Source organism: Pseudonaja textilis, chromosome 5 (assembly GCF_049901715.1).
Source record: "Pseudonaja textilis isolate UNSWEBS1 chromosome 5, rPseTex1.2, whole genome shotgun sequence".
In the NCBI taxonomy this organism is placed as follows: Eukaryota; Metazoa; Chordata; class Lepidosauria; order Squamata; family Elapidae; genus Pseudonaja; species Pseudonaja textilis.
Window position 1 is genome coordinate 52,592,414 of NC_141994.1, and position 25,334 is coordinate 52,617,747.

Below are 25,334 nucleotides of genomic sequence, written 5' to 3' on the forward strand. Positions count from 1 at the left end.
ATGAAATGGCCCATTGCAAATGATACTCTGTGTGTGTGTGTTTGCAGACTATCACGTTAACTGCCCCGCAGTTGGCACATGAGACCTTAAAGACGATATTCACCGATTAAAAACAAATAATGCAATAACAAGAGTGCGTCTGTTACATTTTAAAGTATCAGACTTGGAAATTCCATTGGACACGGAGGGGTTTGTACGTGAACATACATAGGGACAATACAAGAAATGTCTCATAACTATGAAACGTGATTTAATACCGTATAACAATGGACTTGATTCTTATGGAGAAGCTAACAAATACCATACTATTGCCTAACATTGTGCACAAATCCATAATCTCAATCTAAATAATGAAGATACCAATGTTAGATCTGAATTTGTAGTAACCCTAGGGAGTTAAAAAACACAAGCATTTCCCCATTCTGTGTGGAAAAGATTTTTGAACCATATAGGATATTATTTTAAGTCAGATGCAGCCCATAATCCACCCCTAGTTTAAAGGATGTAAGACAGGTAATGTAGCCTAATCAACTTTGTTTTCCAGTCAACAGAATACGTAAGAAGTTCAGGGGAAATGACTAGGAAGGAGGTACTGTGAACTACAACATCAACTGCCTATGGCAGTTGCCTCATGCTCCCTAATGGTAGAGATTAATTTAACTATATTTAGACTAAGAAAAAGGGAAGAATAAAATGAAACCACCTTAACATTTGTATGATTGAGCTCTGAATTTATTGATAAGAATAGCGAATGAACAGCGGATTCTTTACTGTTAGAATAAAATCAAGAAGGACGTTTTAGAATTAACCTCAGTGATGCCATTTAAAATGGACAATAAATAACTCCCGTGTTAATTTTCCTTTTGAATGTTTCAATTGCATAATGTTTTTGATGTTTGGAGGAAAACAGATAATAGTACTAGGAAGCTATTAAGGAAGATACTTTAAATAAGATTTAAAAAACTGAACAAGTCTTAGAATAGTAGATTTCAGATAGATACTGCATATATCATTCCTTGACTATCATCTCAGATTAATGTCTGAGCATTTTTTTTTTCTGCACAAGGTTGAATTTATCAATAGATTTGGCTTTATACTGTATAATTTTCAGTTTATAATATTATCCTGTGCACAGAAATTATATTTAAAAATTTAAATACAAAATAAAGATAGTTATGTGATTTTCTATAATGCACACTTATCGGGTTGGAATGATACATTTTAATTATTGAACATTGCACAGAAATGCTTCTGTTTTTCAGTTAAAAATGTATAGATTATTAAAATTAAGTTATGTACCCTGGATACTCCTACAACAGATTAACATTGTTTCTTCTCTGCATTCATGTTTCTTTTTTCTGAAGCCGCTTAAGAATAGAGTATTTGGTTCAGCTGTGATAAATATTGTTTATGCATCCCATTTTTATATAGATATGGCAGCATTTTTAAGGTTGCGGCATATATTGCTAACTGGATTTATCCAATAGATTGCATGCGACCCATATCCAATCTGAAGGGCAAATGATTCCAGAGTATATTGCTGTCTCTCTTTCCACTCTCACTCAATTTTCCGTGTGTGAGGACATAGACAACCAGAGAATGGCTTCAAGTACTTTCCTTCTGTTACATAAGGTGAATGGCAGGTAAACCAGTAATAATTATGAGCCACCCAACATCTGGAATTGGAAAAAGCATGAGGGCTTTCCTTCCAGCTGATGTTTTGCTTTGTTTACATTGAACATTTTCTCCTCATAAGGAAAAGGGAACAGGAAAGCATCGGGCTTCCCCCAGACTCAAACTAGAAGGCTAGCTGGCAGGGATTCAGGAATATAATTTTTAATCAGATAGCTTTTATTTCAGGTAGTATAAAGGCCTTCTAGTGCAAAGAACATCAGGAACTGCAAATGGTTACTATTCAAGATAGATAGATAAAACCTGAAGTTTGAAATTTGAAACCTATGCTTCCTTCTCCCATCACCATTCTGCCATAAGTAAATATGTCTCTTTTTCCTATCACCATTCTCCTATTACATAAGAATAAAAAGTTGATACTTTTTTGCTAAGAACCAATCTAAGTTTCAAGCCCTTTATTTATTATTTTGCTCAATCTAAACTGCTCAGCAAAGTGGACAACATCTCTTCAGGGCAGTGTTGGCTCTTGCTCTACTCTGCTTTTTCCATAGAGGTTGCCATCTCAAACTTGAAGAATCTACAGCAATGATGATAGGTGAGGAGAGAGGGGAATGTCTCTCAACCCTCTGTTAGTCAGAATGCTTAGCTGAGTAGAGTTCCTTCATCTTTCTCACAGTTGATGCATAGCCTTCTATTTTTAAATTCTTTGTTTATTTAAACAAACAATAACCAAATATTTTGTTCATCAGCCACAACCTTAACTGTATTCTTCTTTTGTGATCTTATCTTAGCTCATGATAACCTTATGGAAAAAGGAAAAATATCAGAATAAATATAAAATAGTCCTAATATTGTATCTGCAAAAGTTATCATTTACTTTTATCCCACCTTTAATACTTTATAAATACCAGTAATTCAAGGCAGTGGACCCTCATAATACTCTTTTCCCCACAACAGCGACCTTGTGAGTTGAGTTGAGCTGAGTGCATGCCACTGGCCCAAAATCATCCAGCCAGCCTGAGGAGGGACTAGAATTCAGTCTCCTGGATTCTATGTCAGCACCTTAACTACTACACCAAGCATATTATAATATAGTAACACTGTGGCATGCAACCTAATATTCTTTTTGTTGGGTCTTCGTGTCATAATTTACATTCTCTTTAAAAATATGCTCTTTTTCTCTCTTTTATGATGATGAAACCTTCAAAGTCTATGCTTCACAAGTATTTGACCCTTTGGTCCAGGAACTGCCTTGCCCATAAAGAACCACCTGGGTGACTACATTGAAAACACATGTTACACTTACATTTAACAAAAATGGTGCTTAGTAGTATGTATACTAATAGGCTACTGAATGTACCATTCCAAGGATTATTTGATCTGTATTTTTATGATAAAGCTTCTAAGCTTCAGGCTTAGAAAGCCAGATTCTTCCTAAACAAACAAAAAGTGAGAGACAAAGATGAGAAGAAGAGCATTTCATTCACTGACGAAGTAGATGTATTCCAAACCACTGCAGCACACTTAGTAATTATCTGCCTGCTGAGATTCTTACTTGTATGGAGTTATGTTAGCAGACACTGGTAGACCTTTCTGGTAAATTTCCCCATTTTTGCTCCTTATCACATGAGTAGCATTGCTATATAACCACAAAGTCTCTATGAGAGAATGTTTTCATATTTTCGGTACTGCTTTCCACAAACCTGGTACAAATATTTTACATAAACTACACAAATTATAGATAGTAAAAAGGTATTTTTCAGGGATATTTTTCATTTGTAAATATGTATCAATTTAATCATACAATTATGTATAGTCTAACGCACACGATTGCAAATGCAGGTAGTCTACAACTTACAGTTTGTTTAGTGACCATTCAAAATTACAGTGGCACTGAAAAAAGTGACTTATGACCATTTTCCAGCATTTTGACCTTTGCAGCATCCCCATGATCATGTGATCAAAATTCAGATCCTTGGCAACTGATTCGTATTTATGACCATTGCAGTGCCTCAGGGTCATGTATCCACCTTGTGACCTGACAAGCAAAGTCAATGGGGTAGCTAGATTCACTTATCAACTACAATGATTCATTTAACAACTGTGGCAAGAAAGGTCATAAAGTGAGGCAAAACTCACTTAACAAATGTCTTGTTTAACAACAGAAATTTGGGGCTCAATTGTGTTCGTAAGTCGAAAGCTACCTGTACTGTAGAATGCTTGTAGCAACTACATTCCATTTTATTTATGTATTTTAAACAACTTAATCATTCTGAAAAAAAACCCTTCCAGGTTGGTTTAAAATAAATATTTGCAACAAAAATAATTATAATTGAACAAAATTAGTTGCATACATATCTTCTTTTATTTGCAAGACTGATTCCATACAACCCATAAGAAGAACAAAACCATAGAGTTAGAAAGAGTTACATATTCTCACTAAATTTAAAATCATTAAGCTATATCTTTGCTGGATGGAATAAATGATGGCCTTGATCCTGCTCTTAAGTAAAGGTAGACAATAACAGGAAGTACTTGATGTGGCAAACATCATTAGATTAGGCAAGGCCAGTCTACCTTCATTTATTTTCCAGGAAAATAAGCCTACACCCAGTAATCCCTGACCATTGCAATGGTTTCTTTAAAAAAATTCTGTGTCATGCTTGGGAAAAGAAATATTTCTACACGTCATTTTAGCATGTATTTACATTTAATATCACCTTTGTAACAGATGATTTAATGACTAAATATATTGATTTTATGACAGTGGTGAAGATCATTCAGGTGTCACAGACTTCTTTTATGAAGAACAGCTCTCCATGGATTCGTACGATGATGTTATCCATTAAGTCGTGGTAATTCTATGGGCCAAGTCTCTCCACATCTTCCAATCTTGCGCTGTTTCTTTTGATTTTTCGATGTTCTGGCTGGTGTCAGCTTTGATGGTGTTCATCATGTTCTTTGGTGGCCTGCTTAGATGACTCTGGTCAAGATATAGTACTAATTTCCAATTTTACATGGGATACATAGAATATTAATAAGAATAATTCCGAAGCTTCTTTCTAGTCATGGATTTCCAATCAAGTTCTAGGAATAAGAGATCTCAATATTTGGCTGTGCAAGTAACAAATAGCAAGGATGCTATCACTTGTTAATTGAATTTTACATCTACTGGCCAATGACAGAAATCAAGAACTGACTAAGTACAATGATACCAAACAGCTAACATTATTTAAAGAACATGAAGGAAGGGAGAAATATCTAAACATGAAATTATGTTAAAGTTGAAGGCATAATAAAACCTATAATTTTCTTATCTTACGGTTGTGTTATGACGTTAGTGCAAGGTGGTGCTATTCCGTGGGTTTTTTAATTATGTGCTTTACACCTTTATACGTGTGTTTCTTTTTAAGTTTCTCAATAGTCCAATACTTCTTTGCATCTCCTATACAATTAAGTTTTATGATAATTGGAATCTCTACATCTAGTATTGTGACTATTACATTGGCTTAAAAGTATATTACTAACTTTTAAATTGGGAAGTTATATACAAAGCTGTATGTTTGATGGATTCAGGAAGGAAACTTTCATTTTGTTTTAACGCAAATTAAAAATAAGGCTCCAATTAATGTTTTTACAATATCTATTAAATAAGCCAACTGAAGCAACTGTCAGTTTTAAGTTGCAATCTACAGACCAGCTGTTGATTGCCATGAGATGGATGATATTGTGGAAACCTTCTACCATTGGCATATTGAAGTCCTAATCATGTATAGTATAGTTCATGGAGAAATACCTGTATGATCACTGAAAGTTCTTTTGATCCACCTAGCCCGCCAGTGGTGTTCCATTGGTGTCAGGGCCAAAATTGGGCATTCTTTGATGTGTTTGCAATGGAGCATTGGTGGTTCCATTGGATCATTATGATATAAAAGTTTGTCATTTCCCTTGCCAGACAATGCTATGTTCTACTTTCAGGCCATAGTTCCCCAAAGATTCAAATAAAGTTTAGCACATTTGGAAAGCTATGGAGTTGAGTAAAACTTCCAGCCATGTATAAAAAACATCTGTATTCTCCTATAGTAAATTTATTTGAAATTAAAATGCACATGTGCAAATACACTAGATGAAAATAAATGAGTAAATGAAACTGTAAAGTTGAAGAGCTACTGAGGTGGAACAGGATTATTATGGATCTTGCCTTAATGAATCCCACTCTATTCTTCTGTCTTGTTATGACCAAAACATTAAAATCTGCATTTCTAAATTATAATAAATTGCAGCATTGGCTTATGAAATTTTCCAAAGTGTCCAAACTATGTCAAATAAACCAGCACAGAATAAATTCCTGTATGGAAATTCTAATTAGAACTGATCATCATTGTGAAATCCTGGCATGTAGGGAAAGCCAACCTTGATTTCAAATGGCTTCCTCACCAAAACAAAAACAAACAAACAAACAAACCCAAAGCAAAACAACTTTTAATAACCTCATATTCCTTTTCTATATTATTTTTCTAATTTTATACATTTCGGTAGCAAAGGTTTGCTCCTAAGATATTCCATACATTACTGTGTAGATAGATATTGCAATGTAAACAGTAACTAACAACAGGAAATGCATCTGATTAAATTATTAGTAAAATTTATGTTGCAATCCGAATGTACGTCTGTGAAGTTATTCTTCAGCATAAACAAAGTAACCCACAATACAATCCAGCTGCTTTACAAACATCCTAAGGCTTGTTGAGATCATTTTTGTAAAGTATAAACAAGCCTTTGTGGGAGTGACACCACGCTTGGCCAGTTCCGCTTCAACAACAATACAGAATGAGGTAAAAGCTTGTATTGGGAGCAAGGAACTTTGCTAATGAGAAAGTCCTGATTCCTTCCTTCCTGGGAGGAGAAGGACGCGGAGGAAGAAGGAGAGCTGGATGGAGATAAAACACATTCATATAACACAGAATAAGAACTTTTTTAAAAAAAATCTTATTTGGTCTGCGGCTCTGCTGTAGAAGCGGGGAGATTTCAATACATCTATTCATTTCTGTCCCTACTTTTTTTATACCAAAACTAGTATTAGAATAAATCGTTTTAAAAGTTTTTAAAAATCGTCTGAATAGATTTTGTAGAATATACGATTTAAAAGCACTTAAACAAAGCCGAATCGGAAATGGTTTGTTCCACCATCGTAACTCCCCTATCTCGAGCATTGGTATAGCTCAGGAACGTGGCCTGTGACGCCAGCAGCCTATTTTCTGCAGCTGCCACCCGGGGTAAGGCGTCACGGTGGTTTCTTGGCTAAGGAACCTCGGGGTGTCCAGGGGAGAACGGCGGTGCTGGGTCAAATGAGCAAGGGGGACAAGGCGTGCTAGTTTGCCTGGGCCGGCTGCTCCTAGGCAGCAGGAGGCGATCCTTTTGCATTTTCATCAGGGGTAGATGCGCTCTTATTGCGTGGATTTCGTTTGTCCGGAACGTGTGTGTATGCTCGCCTCGAAAGGAAGGCAAGACTCGGTACCGGTGTCGAGATGCTTCGTTTTGTTCGCAAAGTTACAGTGTCATCGAGCTCCTGCCGGGACTTTTGGCGCATTGCAACCACAAACAATCCTGACTCCCTTCAGCCCCCATTTTGAGACCCCTGGCTGTGTGATTTCGCTAGCCAGGTTGAATTAACGCAGGATTGAGTTAGACATGCTCAGGGGTGCGATGCACATGTAATCGTTGTCATTTGTTTATTAACTGCGATTGCCGTTTTAAACTGAAATCAACGTTTTGATGGGCAAAGTTGAAATGCTTTAAATTAATAAAAATGGGAAGGAGGAAATCTCAACCTGTTGCGGTATCTTGTTAGGGATTGCTATTAAATGCTGTCAATGACACAGTGGAATGGGTGGTTTCATTAGTTGGTATCTGAACAGAAAACTCCCAGGAACCTCCAGAAATGTAGATTCTTTTTTTAAAAAAAATCTGTTACTATTACAGTATTAAGAAATTCATATTAGCCTGCCCACATAGACATCAGTAAATGAGTCTGATTCGAGGAAAGTTTTACTTTTTAAAAATGTAAGTCTTCCCACTTAAAGATTGCATAATGCCACTATGTCAAACAAAGGTTTGAAAAGTCTGAAAATGCCTTTAAAATATTGGCAAAGAAAGAAAGAAAAGAAACTTGCTAGACATACAATCAGAAAAGATATTTTCCATTATTCCTATGGTAATGGTTGCTTCCACTCGTCTATTTGTTTTCATATTCTTTTCTCTGTTTACCTGGCATGCAGGAGCCAGAAGAGTTGTGTGATCAAAGAGAAAATAAGGCAGGAAATAAGAGTACAGGGGTGTTATTTTGTTTAAATCTGTTGCTACCTACATTACAACAAAAGAAATATGTCTCCTTTGACCTTTGCTGCTACTTAACATTTAGTTACCATCTGCATATCATTGCAATCCAAAGAGAGTTTTTACATAATTTAATATGAATTGGAATGGGGAGTTCAGGATTTTTATTAAATAGGCAAAAATATTTTAAGAGGCAATGAGGGAAGAATTCATCAATCAACTGTTACAATCACTTTATTTGAAGAGAAAGGATTTAGATGACACTAGATAACCCATGCCCCACTGGACCATCATTTTAGAGATACTTCCTTAAGCAGAGAAACAGAATGACCAAGGATGGGCAAAAAAGCAGTCGTGGCAGAAGTGACTTCTGACTTCCTGTCAGCTTCCTCATTGAGTTTCCTTGTGAGGATTTGATAGGGAAGATTGGAAATCTCCCCAGCCAGCAATTATGTGGCTGCTGCTAGGGGAGGACAGAGTGAGGAATTGCCAGATTGGCTGGGAAATTCATGGAATGTTCAAAACGAAGATCATGTAACCATAGTAATAGTAGTGCAGCGGCAGTCAGTAACAATGAAGCAGCCGTAATTTACCATTTTTATTCCCTCATGAATCATTGGTCCTGAATTTTAAACAGATTCTGTAAGTTAGCCCAATTTGAGGTGCCTTGGTTCAAAAATGGTTGCTCTCTGATACATCCTTCTGCCCAATTAAAGGTCATGATGAGATTTTAATAATACACAGTCTTCCAGTTAAGTCCTGCCTGCTACCTCATTATATTACTATTTTTGCTTCAATAAAAATCAATTGAGAAAAAAGAATAGTTGTATACTCTAGTCATGTATCTGGGATTATTAAGATTATTGAGAATTGTTTTTCTTGCTTCCCCCCCAAGTTTGAATTTGATATAGCGTTAATATCTTGTGCTTTGGTTCTTACAGGCCTTTCCTGATGTGATGCTTGACCATAGAATAAAATGGCTTATATTGTCCCAAATTTCTATATGCATTTTTTGACGAAATCTCAGCCCTGCCTAATATTGGCAGCTCCATCAGTCTTCTGGTATCAAAGAAAGAATGGACACCTTTTACAGCATTTGAAATATGCCATGGATACTTCTTTAGGAGAGGAGAATAAATTCACTGTAGAAAATCTGTCCAAATTATCAGTGGATATAAAGAAAATCCGTAGGCTAAAGCCATGGGTTCTGTCAAAAGAGGTGTCGTATATCAAAGAAATAGCTGATATTTTGCAAACAATTGGAGTTGATGGACCTTCATTAGCACATATGTTTGAATGCTATCCGGAAGCCATTCTTTGTAGTCCTACCAATATCACTTGTCAAAGAGATCTGTGGTTATCTGTCTGTCAAAATGAAAAGCAGTTAGTGGAGTTAATAAAACGATTTCCAGATGCTTTTTTTAATGTTGAACATTATGAAAATCAGAAGGCCAACATTAGATTCTTCAAAGCACTGGGGCTGAAGACTGCTATCATCCGCCGGTTTTTAACAAGTGCATCAAATATTTTTTACAACCCTGTTGAAAAGAATAAGCATGTGATAGAAATTCTGCAAAAAAACTATTTAAGATTAGGTGGTTCACAGGAAAATTTGAAAAACTGGCTACTGAAATTATTGAGTCAAAATCCATTTATTTTATTAAATACTTCTACTACTGTCCAAGAAAACTTGGAGTTTCTTCAGAACAATCAGTTCACTGATTCCGAAGTTTTATGCCTGTTGTCCAAGCTCAAAGGATTTATTTTTCAACTTAATCCTAGCAATATGCAGAGTAGCCTCTTGTTTTCAAAGACCATCTTCAATTGCAGTGATCAAGAATTAAAAGAGCTAATATTACAGTGTCCTGCCCTTCTCTATTATTCAGCTTCAGTTCTGAAGAAAAGACTAGATGAATTCTTGAAGGAGGGAATTTCTATAGAACAAATTAAAGAGTCTCCTGCTGTTTTAGAATTATCAACAGAGATAATTCAGTATCGAATTAAAAAATTAAATGCCCTAGGATACAGTCTGAAGAATGGAACTTTAAAATATCTCATTGGAACAAAAAAAGATTTTGAAACTACATATGGAAAGATACAAGCAAAAAGTGAGAGACCTATATATAATCCAGTGGCTCCTTTGAATATTGAAGATTAGTTTCCAGAACCTGCTAAATAAAAAGTAAGGACCGGTTTGTCTTTCACAATTCAAATAAATTGGATGTAAATGCGACTTAGAAATTGAATTTTTTTTTTCTGAATCAGTGTTTCTAAATATGCAGTTGTCATGGAATTCATTGGATCAAACAGAAAGGCTGTCTGATCCAATATGTTTTTCCTATAGTAGCCAAGCATATTTGTATGTGAAACCTACAAGCTAGACACCAGTCCAATAGCATCTGCTGCTCATGTTATCTAGGAACTAATATTAAAAGGCATTTTTCTGATATAGAAGTAATACATAGCAATTATGCCTAGAAACTACAAAGTCTTATATTCCATGGATTCGATTTCTCTTCAAAACAAATGTAAGCCATGTGAGATAGGATTCTATAGTTTCATGATGCATGAAATACCTTTATTTGCATCTTTCATAAAATAAATATTTTTCTATTTTCTGCATATCTTGTGTAAATGTAGGCTTTTTAAAATCATATAGAGGTGTTTTTGTAAATTATATAATTTGTATAAGAGTATTATGGGATTGTCAACAGAATATATACATTATTTAGGAAAGGGAATGAACTTTTAAACTTCTGCCGTGATAGACAAGATGCACCTAGCATTGGTTTAAATTATAATAATATCCTTGCTTTATGCAATATTTAAAATAAAATTTACACATATTGGGAATATATTCAATATATTCAGTTTATTTAATAAATTAGTCGGTTAGATTATGCATAATTGAATGATATGTAATCCTTGCTAATTAGAAATATCTTCTTGACTATTATACCGTCAAGTCAGTGTCAAGTCTAAGTAACCACATAAACTTTTTCTTTTACTGATCTTGAATATATGCATGATTTATTTTACCAATATACTCTGCGGCACTTTAAATTGTTTGGAATAATTAACCTGGTACATATGCATTCAATGATTTTAGGACTGAAGACACAAGGAACAGAATGACACATCTCACAAGAAGCCTGGCTTTGAATTTGCATGTAGCACATACGGTCTATTTAACTATACTATTTTCTTCCTAAATATCAAGTATGATAACTTTTAATATTTAGAACTGCATGAAAATTTAAAAAGAAACCCATGTATAGAAATGGTGTGAGGCCCTGGATTTTAGTATTCTTTTTTTCATAGATTCTTCTCAATTGTCCCCAAATAATTTCTTCAGCTTATTGCTGAAGGATATGAGATCAAGAATCAATACAAAAAAAGGGGGTGATATTTCATTATGTTGCTCTGTTCATCAGTAAAAAGACACTTTATAGGATCAGTGGGTGTATCTGGAAAGCATCTCACAAAGTAGTTGGCATGGGAATGTTACAAGGCACCCCTTTATTAGAAAGCACAATGAGATTTGCTTCAATGAAAAATAGTTTTCCAAATACGTTTGAAATGAACAGGAGGGATAAGGAATCTGATAGATGCTAAGAGAAATGCCTGCTGGGGCATATTGGCATTGCTAGCTTACTGATACTAGATCTCTCTATTGCTTAGCATATGAACCCAGACACACTTACCTTAAGATCTCATTTACCATTAAATATCAACGTCACAGAAATACCAAATGTCAGTTCTTAAAAGTACATCAATATGTTTGTAATTTTTATGCTTGTGGCTAATCCTTCTATAAATATAAATTCCATATGCAAACCATTCTGTGTTTGGAACACTGGAACCTTTAGTACATATTTCTAAAAATAACGCATACACATTTTATTCTTTTTATATATGTTTTAAGATACACATTTATTAGGGAATTGGTTGAGTAGTAAAATGACAAAGTATCTAAATGCTAGACACAGTATCCAATATGAAGATTGTCTGATAAACTCTCCAATCTAGGCACATTGTTAATCCAGTCACCTAATTAAATACTATATACAAACTCCTAATTTATATAGTATCATTGATAAAACCTGTTGTGTAATGAAGTTTCTTATTAGTTAAAGCTTTAATGATGCCTTTGGGCCATACAAATATTCTTTATGTTCTGGTGAGCATATGAAGTTGCTTGCTGTCATCAAGCTAGCAAATTCAGGTCAGATACCAACAGCACATTTTTAATAATTCTTTTCAACTAGTGATGTAACAGTTCAATAAATTATACCAGATTAATTTATGAATATGTAATTTTAGACAAGGGAGCTTTTGGTCATTACTTTTACAAGACACCATCTGTTTTAATCTTGTGTTTATAATCACAACTATTCCAACCAGGTTTGTGTGTTTTTAACACATATTTTAAGAAACATTGCATACAGAATAGTCATGTGAACTTCAGTCTTTTTTAAGGACTACCAAAATGCTACAAATTCAACATGCTAAAGAGCTTCAAATTAAAGATATAAATCCACTAAATCTACAATATAGCCCACTGAGCACAAAGGACTACCAGTACCTATCCTGATTTAATGGATTAGGAACAAGACAGACAGGAAGACATACCCAGGAATGGACTGCTGGGGGTTTGTAGGGATTTGGGAGAGCCCCTAGCTAAGATTCTATGCAGTTTGGAGAACCCCCAAATCCCACTACTGGCTGGCCCCACCCACTCCTCCCCTCTCCTCCCAGGAGCCCCCACGCAGCCTGTTTTGTATGCAGGATGCACGCGGAAGCTTGGGGAGGGCGAAAAACGGACCTCCTGGAAGTTTGGGAAGGCCAGAAATGGGCAGAGGCTCAATGAAAGCCTCTGGAGCTCAGGGAGAGCAAAAACACCCCCCGCACATACACACTGTGGTGCAGGAGGCTGAGTAGGCCATGCCCACCCAGCAACCAGGCAGAGAACCCTTTGGTAAAATTTTTGAAGCCCACCCCTGGACCAGAGGTATTCAGCAGGTTATGACCAGTTCTGGAGAACCGGTAGCGGAAATTTTGAGTAGTTCAGAGAACTGGCAATCCCACCTCTGACTGGAGATTTTACAACATCCTTCCTCTGCCACGCCCACCAAGCCATGCCCACAGAACCGGTAGTAAAAAAATTGAATCCCACCACTGCCCTGGACATACCTATGTCTTGCTCAGAAAACTTTGAAAAGGTATGCATGAAATACATTTCTCTGCAAATCACTTGTTTCTATCATATTGGTCATGGGTGCCATTCAGCAAACCTACCTGCTGAGGTATTATTTGTAGAAAGTATTTTATGTTAATTATCATTGAAAATATCAAGCACAATTCATCAACCTCTACAAAATCTCTAGCAATAATGGATGATACTCGGGTAAACAGATTATGCGCAGCAACAGTAGTTACTGTGTTTGCATTATGTACTCAGGAAATAAGATTGTACACATTTGTACCTTGAGGCTAGAAACCACAGAAGTGTTTTTATTTTACAGCTGAAAGTTACTCAATGTTGTCTTAATGTAAACTTGGAATTAATTTTCAGTTAAAGTAACCTAACAACATAAAGGGCTTTTCAATTTGCAGGTGCGAACATCCGTACGCTACACCTGAGATTTAGCAGTCTTTCTTTGTCAGTATCAACAGATAAAAAAATTGTAAAATTCCTTCTACAGACTGCTTTGAAATGACAGACATTACAAAAACTTTAAAAGATTCTCTAAGTAAAAAATAGATTGTTTTTCACCATAAGGCATGAATGATTTGACTCAATGTTTTATACACACATGCATGCGTGTGCGCACACAAACACATCCTTGTGACAGTTGACTTCTAAAGAATTTAGTGTTTATAAAAATAGTTTGAAAAAGCAAGGATACGCAAGGACTCTAAGGAGTTCAAGGACTGTTTTCCAAAAAATATAGACACCATAGGTTTGAAGCTAGAACATCAATATATCTGTATGGCAGAGGCAACCAATTAAGGGCGTAATCAGGCTAATATTTAAGCACTTTTAATGCTGAAATTATTTTAAAGGAAGCTATTTTCATCAGAACTGTGAAGTGCTTAACTTTTTACCAAGTCATTCCCTCCACTTCTATTTTCACATTTTTAATTCAAGATTTCAAAAAGTGAATTAATGTTCAATCGTGAGCCATTCCTTCAGATCCATGTACTTGATTCCTTTTTAAAAAAAATCAAGTGTAATATTTCACCAGACAAGTTCCTGAAGAAATCTAAAGTTTCTGTGATACCAGGCTGTTAATGTCCCTTGCAGGAGAAAGTAATTCTTTCAGTTCTTTAGATATTCCTCCAGAATGGTGACCTTACAGTAGTCCAAATCGTGTAGGTCCCATAGCCACATACGGTCCTCAACAAAACTGAATTTCTTTAATCAGATTTATCCTTTTTCTTCCCAGATAAAGGCACTTTGCTTGAGATAGCAGATCCTACAGCTGTAACACTTCCTGTCACAACTGAAACACTTCCTTTAACTAATCCTACTCCCATGGAAGGCACAGCTGTTACTGCTGTTTTGGTCACTTCAAAGCTTTTTCCTCCTATCCATGCTACACCACCAATTGTGGCACCGACAGCTCCCTTGGTTATGCTGAAAAGGCCGCCAGTCACCCGGGTAAGCATGCCAGGCTGTTGTTGCGGATGATCTTTTACTGAATCTAAAGAAGAGAAACAGTGTCAGTTATTCAGAATTAGTTTAAATGTGGTGGAAATGAAAGTCCCAGTGAAATTTTGCTCTACAACAACTCCTTCTTATGACATATCACCAGCAGAAGAGCATTTTGCAGGGTGGGGGTGAATAGCAAAGACTCTCATCAATATTTTCTAATAATGCAAAAGAAAGTTCTGAGTGAGTTTTGGTTCTTTATTTATCATTATTAATTAAGGCAGGGGTATCAAACTCAATTTCATGGAGGGCCGCATCAGGGCTGTAGTTGACCTCGGGGGGCCAAGCAGGCATGGCTGACTGGATGGGTGTGGCCAACTGAGTGAGCGTGACCAGCATGACGCCACTCCCCAAACTGTTGGCATGTTTCCTCTTCGCACTGGGTAGACCAGGCCGAAGTCATGCTGGCCCGATATTTCCTCTGCAGACTGGGCCAAACCCACGTGGGCCAGCCCCTTACATTTTCAAGGACGGCCCTGCGTGCCAGGTCTGACCACATCATAGGCCACATCTGGCCTACAGGCCTTGTGTTTGACACCCCTGAATTAAGGGATTCAGCATTTTTGTGTACTAATTACAGGATAGAAAATAGTTTTTGGAGCAGAATCAGGGCTCTCTAGAGGTACCAATACAGGAACTGGTTACCATTTGCTGAGTTGAAATATGTTAAACTATGGATTATTTTAATTATGGTATGTTGATCAATAAAATGGCAAAATATAAATCTAAAATATAAATAAGGCACAATGAATATATTCATACATCAGGAAATTACATTATAATTTGTTAATTCCACTCAGGGACCATTTAGATACCTGACATAACATTAAAATTTATTCCTAGAAGATGAACTCAGCATTATAAACTTTTACTACATCTTACTGGGTTAAAAAAGTCACAATATTATGCTTTCTAGCACTAGTAGAACCAAGCACCTTTCCAAGATAGCAGAAAAAACCCACTTTGTTTATCACTCCTGTTTCATAATTGAACTTATAGTTCAACTTATTTCAAAAGTTAGAGGTAAATCTAACTCAGAAATCGGAATTCCTGAACCTTTATGAAATATATTATCATGCAATTTAAACAAACAAGAGATAGCTTTTTCACAATAATCACATCCACTGAATACTTTCCACTGAAAAATCCTTTAAAAAAAGTGAAGATATTGTTAAACTACATTGTCCACCATAATCAGCATAGCTAGAAACATGCATATATGTATGTGTATGTGTGCGTATACATATACACAACACACACATACACAGACATACAGTCTATGTATCCAAAATGAAAGAAAGAAAACATATTTTGAGAATCATGTCCACTTTATGTGTTAACCTCTCTTAATAACAAAACCATTCTCTGAGAGTGGAAAGCAGGTATACTATTAGATTCCATGTGAACGGAAAGTCAATGACAACAGAGTCTGAAAAAAGCAAGACTGCCTTGGAAGTCTGAATAGGACAGGTTTCATTTGTGCAAGTAAATCATCTACTTGCAATTATAAATTAACAAGTCATTTGGTTCGAAACCAAGCTGCATAGGTTTTCAAAGTAATGCTCCCTTTCAGCAGCAATATCACATGTCATAAGCTATTTTAAAAAGACAATATATTAGGAGAGCAACATAATATAACAGATTCTGCATAACCTTGGGTTATTTTAACTATTATTAGTTTGGATATTTAATCACGAGAAAAGCGGACTAGTAATTTTAGTGTGCTGTCATGATGTACCATATTTTTTGCACTATAAGACGCTCCAGACTATAAGATGCACCTAGCTTTTGGGGAGGAAAATAAGGGGGAAAAAATCTGGCTCTGCCTTCCAGCAATTTGCCTCCTTGTAGCAAACAGCCTGGTCAACTTCAGCACAGCCTGATTTAGCACGAGCAGCTGATTGGCGGTTGGATCAGCCTCCTGGAATACCGCCAACCAGCTTTTCCAGGCTGCAGGGATCGCAGTCACCCATCGCTGCCGCTGCATATCATGCTCCATTTTGGGCCTCCGTGTGTCCTATTTTCAGCCCATTGCAGGCGGCGGGGATTGCTGCTGCCACTGCCACCTGGAACAGGCCAAAAACGGGATGTGCAGAGGCCGAAAACAGGACGCACAGAAACCGCCAATCAGCTGCTCATGCTAAATCAGACTGTGCTGAAGCTGACCAGGCTGTTTGCTGTTTGGAGGAAGAGGCTGATGGGTGGGAGCCGGTGGGTAGGCGAGGCTTCGGCAACATTTGCTCTATAAGACGCACAGACATTTCCACCCACTTCCACCCACTAAGTGTGTCTTATAGTGCGAAAAATACAGTAGCTATTGGCTGACCAAATTATCCTTCAGCAAGCAAAACACAGCAAACACATCTTTAAAAGTAAAAGAAAAAAGCCATTTTGTTTGTAATTTACAAAGTCAGCTTTGATCATGAAATTAAAATCTGCTTATAGAGAATAGAACAACAATTTGAAAATAACAATTTACTGCAACATCTTTGAGCAAACAGCATTGTTATTATAAAATATACCTTCTGGGGGCTCACTGTTAAGATATGGAGGCACATCTTGCTCATCCTTCTCTGTCTGGTTCATTATTGCCTAAAAATAAGGAAATGTATAGTTTCTGGGTTAGTCCAGCTCTTTTTAATGTTCTTTTGAAAACTTACTCACTAGCAAGTCAATGAAAGCATACGATGGGACATGTTTTTCATAGCAGTCCAATCACCAATACAATACTTTATGGGTGAGGGTGGAGGTTTATTGTCTGAGCTTGTGGGTTGGTTTCTGTATGTTTCGTTACCAGGGTAGGTAACATCTAGTAAAGATATGTTTGGAAACCAACCCACAAGCTTGGAGAACGAACTTCCATACTCATCCTATACCCGAGCTACATATATTTTCCACTATCACATATGTTATGGGTATTAAGAACTAATATTCTAGAGTAGGGCTGTCAAACTCCCAGCCTGTGGGCCGGATGTGTCACACGCTGGCCACGCCCACACCTGGTTTAGAGAAGGGGGGAAGTCCTGATACGTCACGTGATGCTGCTGCGACGATGTGAGTTTCACACCCCTGTTCTAGAGCATTGATGGTGAACGTATGACACCCCATAGCTGACATGCCACAGTGTTTTGGGTGACACACCAAGTGTTTAAAAACCTACATTTACCAACATCCAACAATTGTTCTCAAAAGCACATCTTGCTATTATGTGATTTTCTAAGACTAGATAACAATGGGGTATGCTCTTGAGCGGCCTCTGGAGTGTCCAAAAATTCTGTAAGAAAAGGGTCTGCTTTTGCACAGTTCACAGAGGCTGCAGAACAGCATTCTCTGAAGCCGAAGCCACTTCAAAAATGAAGACCTTGGGTAGAAGCCTTGGGCAGGATGCAGGGGCCTGTTAGCAGAAAGAGGACACTGCCTGAAGGTTAGCAGCACATGGCAGTTCCTGGGGAATGGCGCAAGGTGACCAATGAAGAAAAAGAGAGAGAATCGTTTCTCTTTTGTTTAGTATGTCTATATATGATATGCCAGCAGAGCCATGTTATGCATTTTATGAATTTTTGGAACACCAAGCCCAAAAGATTCACCATGGCTATACTACTCATGCTATATAGTAATATGCCATGTCCAATGTTTCCTTCAGGTCCTAGGATATAAGCTTTAATGTGGAAAAGAATTTTTTTTTTTTATCTAATTCAGAGTCAGGATTTCAAACAGGTTGTCAATTGAAGAATTTCTTAAAGCCTGCTTACTAGAGCTAAGGAAATAATAATTCTGTATGTTTGACTGTGCTGTAATAGCAAAAACCTATAAATCAAGCCATAAATATAGCTGCTTAGATTAAATTCTTTTACAGTAAACCCTTATATAAAAATTTAACAAATTTATAATAAATTTAGAATGGATTTCTTCTTTTAAACAAGAAAAATAGATAGGCTAAGCCTCATTTTTAAAACATTGTGTTATTTTAATAATTAGAGAATAGTTGAGTCTATATTATCTTGAATATCAAGTGAGTAGAATATGGAAAAGTTAAGACTGCGGTTATGTCAAGTATTAATCTATCACTACGATAAATTGTAATGTGCACATGACACATTACATTAAGAATACTGAAGTAATGTTGGAACTGGAATTAGGACTTTTGACATATTTGTGTAAAATTTAAAAGCAGCATAAGTTCAGCATCAAGGTAAAAATACATTCAGTGAATAATGTATCATTAAAGTTATTATAATAACCATATAATATTTTAAAATAACAAAGGATTTGCATCTAAAGATGACTCAATGATTCAACTTAGGAAATTTCATTTCTATTTCATTCAAGTTAGATGTCAGCAATCTGAAATGGCTTTTCCTTATACAAATCAGATTGCCACATGAAAGCATTGCACAAGCTATACTGTTAAGTAACATCTGATTACAGAGGCAATTCAATAAGGCTGAGGGGAGAAATACTACCCTGGAGTAATCTTTCATGAACCTTATTCAGGATTATCAAGATCATATGGAATTTCGCCAAGTGACATCATATTAACATAACTCTCAACATGGAAAATATAATTCAATATGAATAACTGTATACTTATCTACAGGTTAACAAGACATAACAATAGTTTCCACTGTCCTTAAATGAGAATCAAATTGCTTTTTGAACTATTTTAAAAGGTCACATGATTTATCTGATGCTATAACAGGTGAATTGTTTTATGTGCTTCCCATTGCTGTCTCAACATGGGTTTTTCTTTTAACATACTCTCTAAAGAATTAAATTATGACTATGAAAGTCTTTTACGGACTTATATACATTTCTTCCTTCTGTAAAAAGGTCGCAAGAACAGAACAACAGAGTGTTTTTAAGTCGCTTTTGGTTTTTTGAAACGAAGTCAATTAAATATTGAACTCTAAAATCTAATAAGTAGCCAAGTGTCATTAGAATATTTTCAAAATAATTTCTACAGATTTATACAACATAAATCAAAATTATATTTCATGTGACTTATACACCTGTATAATATCTTGTTATATATTTTCAGAATGACAAGTTCCCTCTTGTTTTCTTTTAATTAAATAACATTACCACAGTAAAGTACTTTTAAATTACCCAACCACTCCTGAAAGATTAACCTAAGTCAACAAAAAAAATATATCTAACAAGATATACCTTCTAGAAAAACTGCTGAACCAATTCAACAACTACAGCTTAGACAATGTGATATCTGGTAATGCGTTCCTTTAGCGACACAATTGTTCAGTTACTATTTTTAGCCTACATGCTTTAATGAACAGGCTTCTTCCCCTCTGGGACATTTTGATATAACTATAAAAACAGGCAGCTCTGCAACACTTTTAATGTATACCCATTATTGCTATGCAGCCTGCAATCCAAACTCAGCTGTAGAATGTCTAACTGGGAAGGGTAAATTAGAAAATAGGACTTCAAAATGATTTGAAAAAGGTGTTTTGAAACATATACAACATTTGTGACTCATTAAAGTGGCCTTGTCTTTTTCTAGGATGTATGATTCTGGAAAAAAGCGCAGTTGCTTTAATGAGTCATAGACCAGGGCTGTGTTCAAGCTCTCATAAGGCCTAAAATCTTCCCCCAAATCAAATCCAAAGCATGACTGAGCTCTAGTAGCTACAGGGGAGAATATTGAACTTGACAATTAAATATGTGCCTTTCTCTCCTTCTCATTGTTTTTACATACTATAATGACTACATAACACATAGAAAGTTATGTGCAATCCATTTATATGTCCTAGTATGTAACAAATGAATTTATGACTATGTCAGGAAAGTCTGCCATCTTTCAATCATGCAGAGATGATCCTTTATTTTCATTGATCATTTTAACAAACATAACAATCATCTTTATATCCTGTAAAGATTTCACTTATCTGTAGAAAGTCTGTTTAATTATAATTAACATTCTTCAACTATGAACTCACATTTGCCTCAATTCCTTCCCTCATCCATAAGAAATAACACAAAAATCTTGTAGCATAAATAAGAAACAACAATAAGAACTCTTCAGATTGCTCAAGTCCTTGGGACTTAGATAGCTAATAAATTAATATAACATATAAAACCCCCAAATATGATTTTGTTTCATTTCTTATTTCTAGGAGATGTTTCCTATCCAAATTTTTGCAAAACAATTCTTCATATTCGTAGGTAGGATGAGTATTACACTATGCAACAATAAAATATTTGATTCAAGTTTTATCTTGGTTTTTTTTGTAAATAGTTTCCTGGAAAATACAACTTACCCTAAAAGTAAGTCCTAGCTTGATTTTTACGCATCCAATATAAGCCCTCCTCCCCCAAATAAGCCCTAATTAAGATCCCACCCACTCCAGAGTGCATGGGTAAAAATTAAGCTAGGGTGAGCATTGGGAGGGGGGTTACCTTTGGACAGTTGTAAGCAGGCCTCGCACACCCTGATACCTGCCTTGCTGGCCCATCTCTTCTGTATCCAGCAAGGCTGGCAAGGCTTTCCTGAAGGCCTCTATAGCTGATAACAAAGTTCTGGATCGATCTGGAGCTCTGTTATCAGCTGCAGAGGCCTTCAGGAAAGTCTTGCCAGCCACAGAAGAAGTTGCTGAAGGCCTCTGACAGCAAAAAGGAGGTTGGGGCAACGCACGCAAGTGAGGTTAGTCAGTGAATGGCATTCCCCAAAAATAAGACCTGGTGCCTTTTTTTGGTGGCAAAAAATAAGACAGGGTCTTATTTTGGGGGAAAGACAGTATTTGCATTGTATCTTTTAACTGCTTTTCATTGTATTCTTTGAATATTCTTTTTTGCAGCAAAAAAAGTTTCAAATAATCTGACTCCACAATTGAAATACGGATCTCCTCTATACAGATTACTCTTAACTATGCCAACTAAAATACAGGTAGTCCTCAGCTTACAACCACAATTAAACCCAAAATTTAGGTTGCTAAGCGAGAAATTTGTTAAACTAATTTTGCCCCATCTTATGACTTTTCTTGCCACATTTGTTAAGTGAATCACTGCAGTTGTTAAATTAGTAACATGGTTTTTAAGGGAATCCAGTTTCTTCACTGACTTTGCTTGTCAGAAGATTCCAAAAGGGGATCACATGACCCTGGGACACTAAATCTGTCATAAATGTGAGTCATAGTTGAAGAATGTTAATTATAATTAAACAGACTTTCTACATGACTATGGGAATGCTGCAACGGTCATAAATGTAAAAAATAGTCGTAAGTCATTTTTTCAGTGCCTTTGTAACTTTGAACGGTCACTGTTGTAAGTCAAGGACTACCTGTCCTTAAAATATCCAGTATGAATGTAACATACATTTGAATGCTCATAGTAGTTTGATTCTTAAACTGGATGAGGTAGAGAGGAAGCTGTTATTCTCCCCAAGATATTTCTGAAAACATTTTTTTCCTGCCCTGTCCTCCAACAGTAACATTTAGGCTTTCTCAATAGACACAAATAATAAACGCACTTTATTAGTATCCATACTTACCAAATGTTACTGTATTCAAATGTCCCAATGTAATTTTCTATATAAAATCAAAGAGAATTATATATTTAAAACTTTTTAATAAAAAGATTTATCACAATGTTACTGTACAATACATCCAAATATAGCACACACTAATATATGCAACTCAAATTATGTGAAAGGTGAGCATATCTTCCAGAAAAATATTTGCAGCAATCATTGAACCATTTTGATGAACCACTGATACAGGAGAATATTTGTAGCTCTGTTGAAATGTGGGGTCCTTCTTGCTCTATGAGCTTGTTAAAAAGCAAGCTCAGAGAACACCAAGGGCCCCTCACCATTGAACTATCTTAAGAATCAAGACTCTGGATTAATGAAAATATGATATTTTAAGCAAAAAAAAAACCTAGATAATGATCTTTAATTGCTTTAAATGAATAGTCATTTCATTTCTTGCACCTAGAAAAGAGTTATATATAAAGAGTTATGCTATGTAGTCAAAGCAACTGATATTTGGGGACAATTAAAGCATTACTGCTATCATTGTACTTTCCAATTTGGTGCTAGACAGAGATTCTGAATTACAACCTTTATAATCACCAGCGATTGTTGGCTGGCAATTCCTGAAATTGTAGTCCAAGACATTTTAGGCATAAGTTAGAGAAAGCTGCGTTATACAATGAAGACCCTTTGATTGGAAAAGCAGTTTTAAGTTCAATGAAACTTTTCAATACCAAGAAGTCCCATACTTCTTCACTTCACTATTTTATCACAACAATTTATGAGTAAAATCAGAAAAGCCAATTATTAAAATATTAAAATGAAAGCCATTTTGTTTCTAGCTAGAAATTTGCCAAATTTAATTCAAAGAACCATTTTAAAATTCCTCATCATTCCCACAAGGGAATGATGTTTCCAAAGAGGTTGGAGAATTCCTTATTTTAATTATTGCATCTTTTTATGCTGCTAATTTAACATTATGATACAGGGTGGGTGTTGCCCGTCAACGTGGGACCCCGGAATACTTTTAGGGAAGAAAATTCCCAATCTTTTTTGTCAGACATCCATTTTAATGAGGCATTTTATTTTCCTGGAAGAGTTTTGAAACCACACACTATCGAAGCAAAGTTGACTTGCATAATAAATAAACTTACAATTCCGGCGCTATAAAAGCAGAAATATATTTACACGCATATAGTAAACTATCTAATGAAGGCGCAATATTAATTTTCAGAGCCTCCAATGAGCTATTTGACAATGTGCGGACATGCGTGATACCCAACCCTGTTTTCCACCGAGAATAATAATAATAATCTTCCCCACCGGGACCAAGCCTGAAAACACACTCAGGAACAGAAGCGTAAACAGCCTCCCCATTGCAAAGGGCTCCAAATGGGGGCCCAGCAAACACAAAGGGCTGATGGATGGCACGCAGCAGTGACGTGGCAGAGGGGGCAGGCGCAGGGCCCGGAGCCATACTGCTGTTGACGTGCAGCCTGGCTTCTTTTTCCCACCTCCTCACGGGCTCTTCCACGTTGAACCCAAAAAAAATCTAAATATCCGCTGCCAGAACACATTGGCCACACTTCTCCCTTTTCTCCTGCGTAATCTATTTTTACCTCCCTTTGCACCCGCACTTAGCAGGGCTGAGTGTGCCTTGCTCTCTTCCCGGGGAGAAAACCGCTAGAGACGCGGCATTATTTTTCCGCCTCGCCCCCGTTCTCTCTCTCCCCGCCTTCCAATCAAAGCAGCAGCCAAGGCTGCCGAAGCTGCCTCTGCAGGGAAGGCTGGTGGACGTTTAAAACAGTTCAGACCTACCGACAACGCCATGAAAGCTTCTGCCGCGCGGTCCCAAGCGCAAGGCTGCTCAGGTCCAGATTAGGGAAGAACCACAAGTCCCTTTTTGAGGCTTTCCTTTTCCCTACAACTCCAAGGTCGGCCGCCTTGTCCTCGCTATGCTTCTCACGTTCCCCCCTTGCTACGGGATGGCACCTAGCGGGAAGCACCTTCCTTCCACTCGAGCCAATTTTTTGCACGGACAGCGTTTCGGCTCCCTTGTGCCCAAAGCGGCTCTTTACCTGCGCCCCGTTCCCACCTTCGCGGCCCCAGCAGGCGAGAGACCCCGGCCTCGGCGAGCCGCGGAGGGGGCAGGCGACAGCCCCCCCCCAACCCCCCAACCCCATTCTTCTTCTTCCACCCCGGAAGGAAAAGGGTGGAGAAGATGCCCCGGGCAACTCCACCCCGCATTTTCTGCGCAAAGCGCAGAGGAGGCTGGAGACGAGGAGGCCCCCTTCCAAACTCACCTCGCTGGGATGGCTGTGCCGTTCGCTTCAGCCCGGCGGATGATTCGAGCAGGCAAACTCAAACCCGACTCCGACCCCTTGGCGGCTGCCTCTTCAGCGCTTGCCGACGTGGCGCCCTACGCACCTCGCCCGTCCCCGCCCGCAGAACCCGCCCCAGGCCGGCCCCCGGCGCCCCCCAGCTCGGCTCTGGAGAGGGGCGCGCAGGCGCTTGAGCCCGACCGGGCCGTCTCGGAACTTGGGCTGCCTCTTTTCCCCTTCCACCTTCTCCCCCTCCTCCTCCTCTTCCGAGAGCGATGCTAAGGAGCCAACGGGAGGAACGAAGATGACAGCAGCGATCAATAAAATTCCTCTTCCCTCTGGCTTCTTGTTTTACCTTGAGCGCCTTGCCGTAGTTGGAAATTATGGCCAGGGTGTTGAACAACGACCTGAGCTCGTTCCAAATTGTTACCCCTTCTCTCAAGTAGGCTCCTGACCGTTGCGTGTCAGGCAGAAGTTCAAAACTGCAACTGTGTCCGCTATGAATTGTGATCCAGTTTTGCCTGAAGTTGCTAAAGACTTGCCGGTAAAACCCAAGGGAGAGACCTGAAGGAAGGAAAGGGCGATGTTAGACCACTATGCTCGGGTGTCAAGGAGCTGTTGACAGGCATATAGGATGTAGCCAGCGCTTGGAAATAAGGATAGGTCATGGAGATGGGTGCTGCTTTGCAACAGTTACTTAAAGACCCTAGAAACTAGGAACAAATACTGGATAATTTTAGATAAGATTCTTCATGTGTAACTAAACCAAATACATCCAATATCTTCAACTAGTGTTTGTAGAATTTATGGGATGGGATGTCCATCTGTCTTTCTGACCAGTAAG

General features: G+C 37.4%; 2 protein-coding genes across 7 annotated transcripts; one reads left to right on the top strand and one right to left on the bottom strand.

The window, feature by feature from the left end:
• The first annotated feature begins 6,444 nt into the window (after positions 1-6,444).
• On the top strand, positions 6,445-12,296 carry MTERF2 (mitochondrial transcription termination factor 2). Of its 3 annotated transcripts, XM_087934873.1 has the most exons (3): positions 6,801-6,908; positions 8,910-10,150; positions 11,078-12,296. In XM_087934873.1, exon 2 carries the CDS (start codon positions 8,945-8,947, stop codon positions 10,124-10,126), a length of 1,182 nt encoding a protein of 393 aa, XP_087790999.1. In that variant the 5' UTR covers positions 6,801-6,908; positions 8,910-8,944; the 3' UTR covers positions 10,127-10,150; positions 11,078-12,296. The 3 variants fall into 3 exon arrangements, with proteins under 3 accessions (XP_087790998.1, XP_087790999.1, XP_026551085.1); XM_087934872.1 differs by lacking the exons at positions 6,801-6,908; positions 11,078-12,296 and adding an exon at positions 6,445-6,467 and having other exon boundaries at positions 8,910-10,980; XM_026695300.2 differs by lacking the exon at positions 11,078-12,296 and having other exon boundaries at positions 8,910-10,980.
• TMEM263 (transmembrane protein 263) lies at positions 11,867-24,570 on the bottom strand. Of its 4 annotated transcripts, none has more exons than XM_026695311.2 (4): positions 24,473-24,570; positions 22,188-22,224; positions 17,206-17,275; positions 11,867-14,675 (listed from the first exon to the last, which is right to left on the bottom strand). In XM_026695311.2, exons 3-4 carry the CDS (start codon positions 17,267-17,269, stop codon positions 14,389-14,391), a joined length of 351 nt encoding a protein of 116 aa, XP_026551096.1. In that variant the 5' UTR covers positions 17,270-17,275; positions 22,188-22,224; positions 24,473-24,570; the 3' UTR covers positions 11,867-14,388. The 4 variants fall into 4 exon arrangements, with proteins under 4 accessions (XP_026551096.1, XP_087791000.1, XP_087791001.1 ...); XM_087934874.1 differs by having other exon boundaries at positions 23,988-24,570; XM_087934875.1 differs by lacking the exon at positions 24,473-24,570 and adding an exon at positions 23,493-23,616.
• Positions 24,571-25,334: the final 764 nt, after the last annotated feature.

Coding starts and splice junctions, on each gene's coding strand:
- MTERF2 (XM_087934872.1), top strand. CDS start 8,945: ATGGCTTATATTGTCCCAAATTTCTATATGCATTTTTTGACGAAATCT.
- TMEM263 (XM_026695311.2), bottom strand. CDS start 17,269: ATGAACCAGACAGAGAAGGATGAGCAAGATGTGCCTCCATATCTTAAC. Junction 14,676..17,205: donor TAACAGTGAGCCCCCAGAAG/GTATATTTTATA, acceptor TCTCTTCTTTAG/ATTCAGTAAAAGATCATCCG.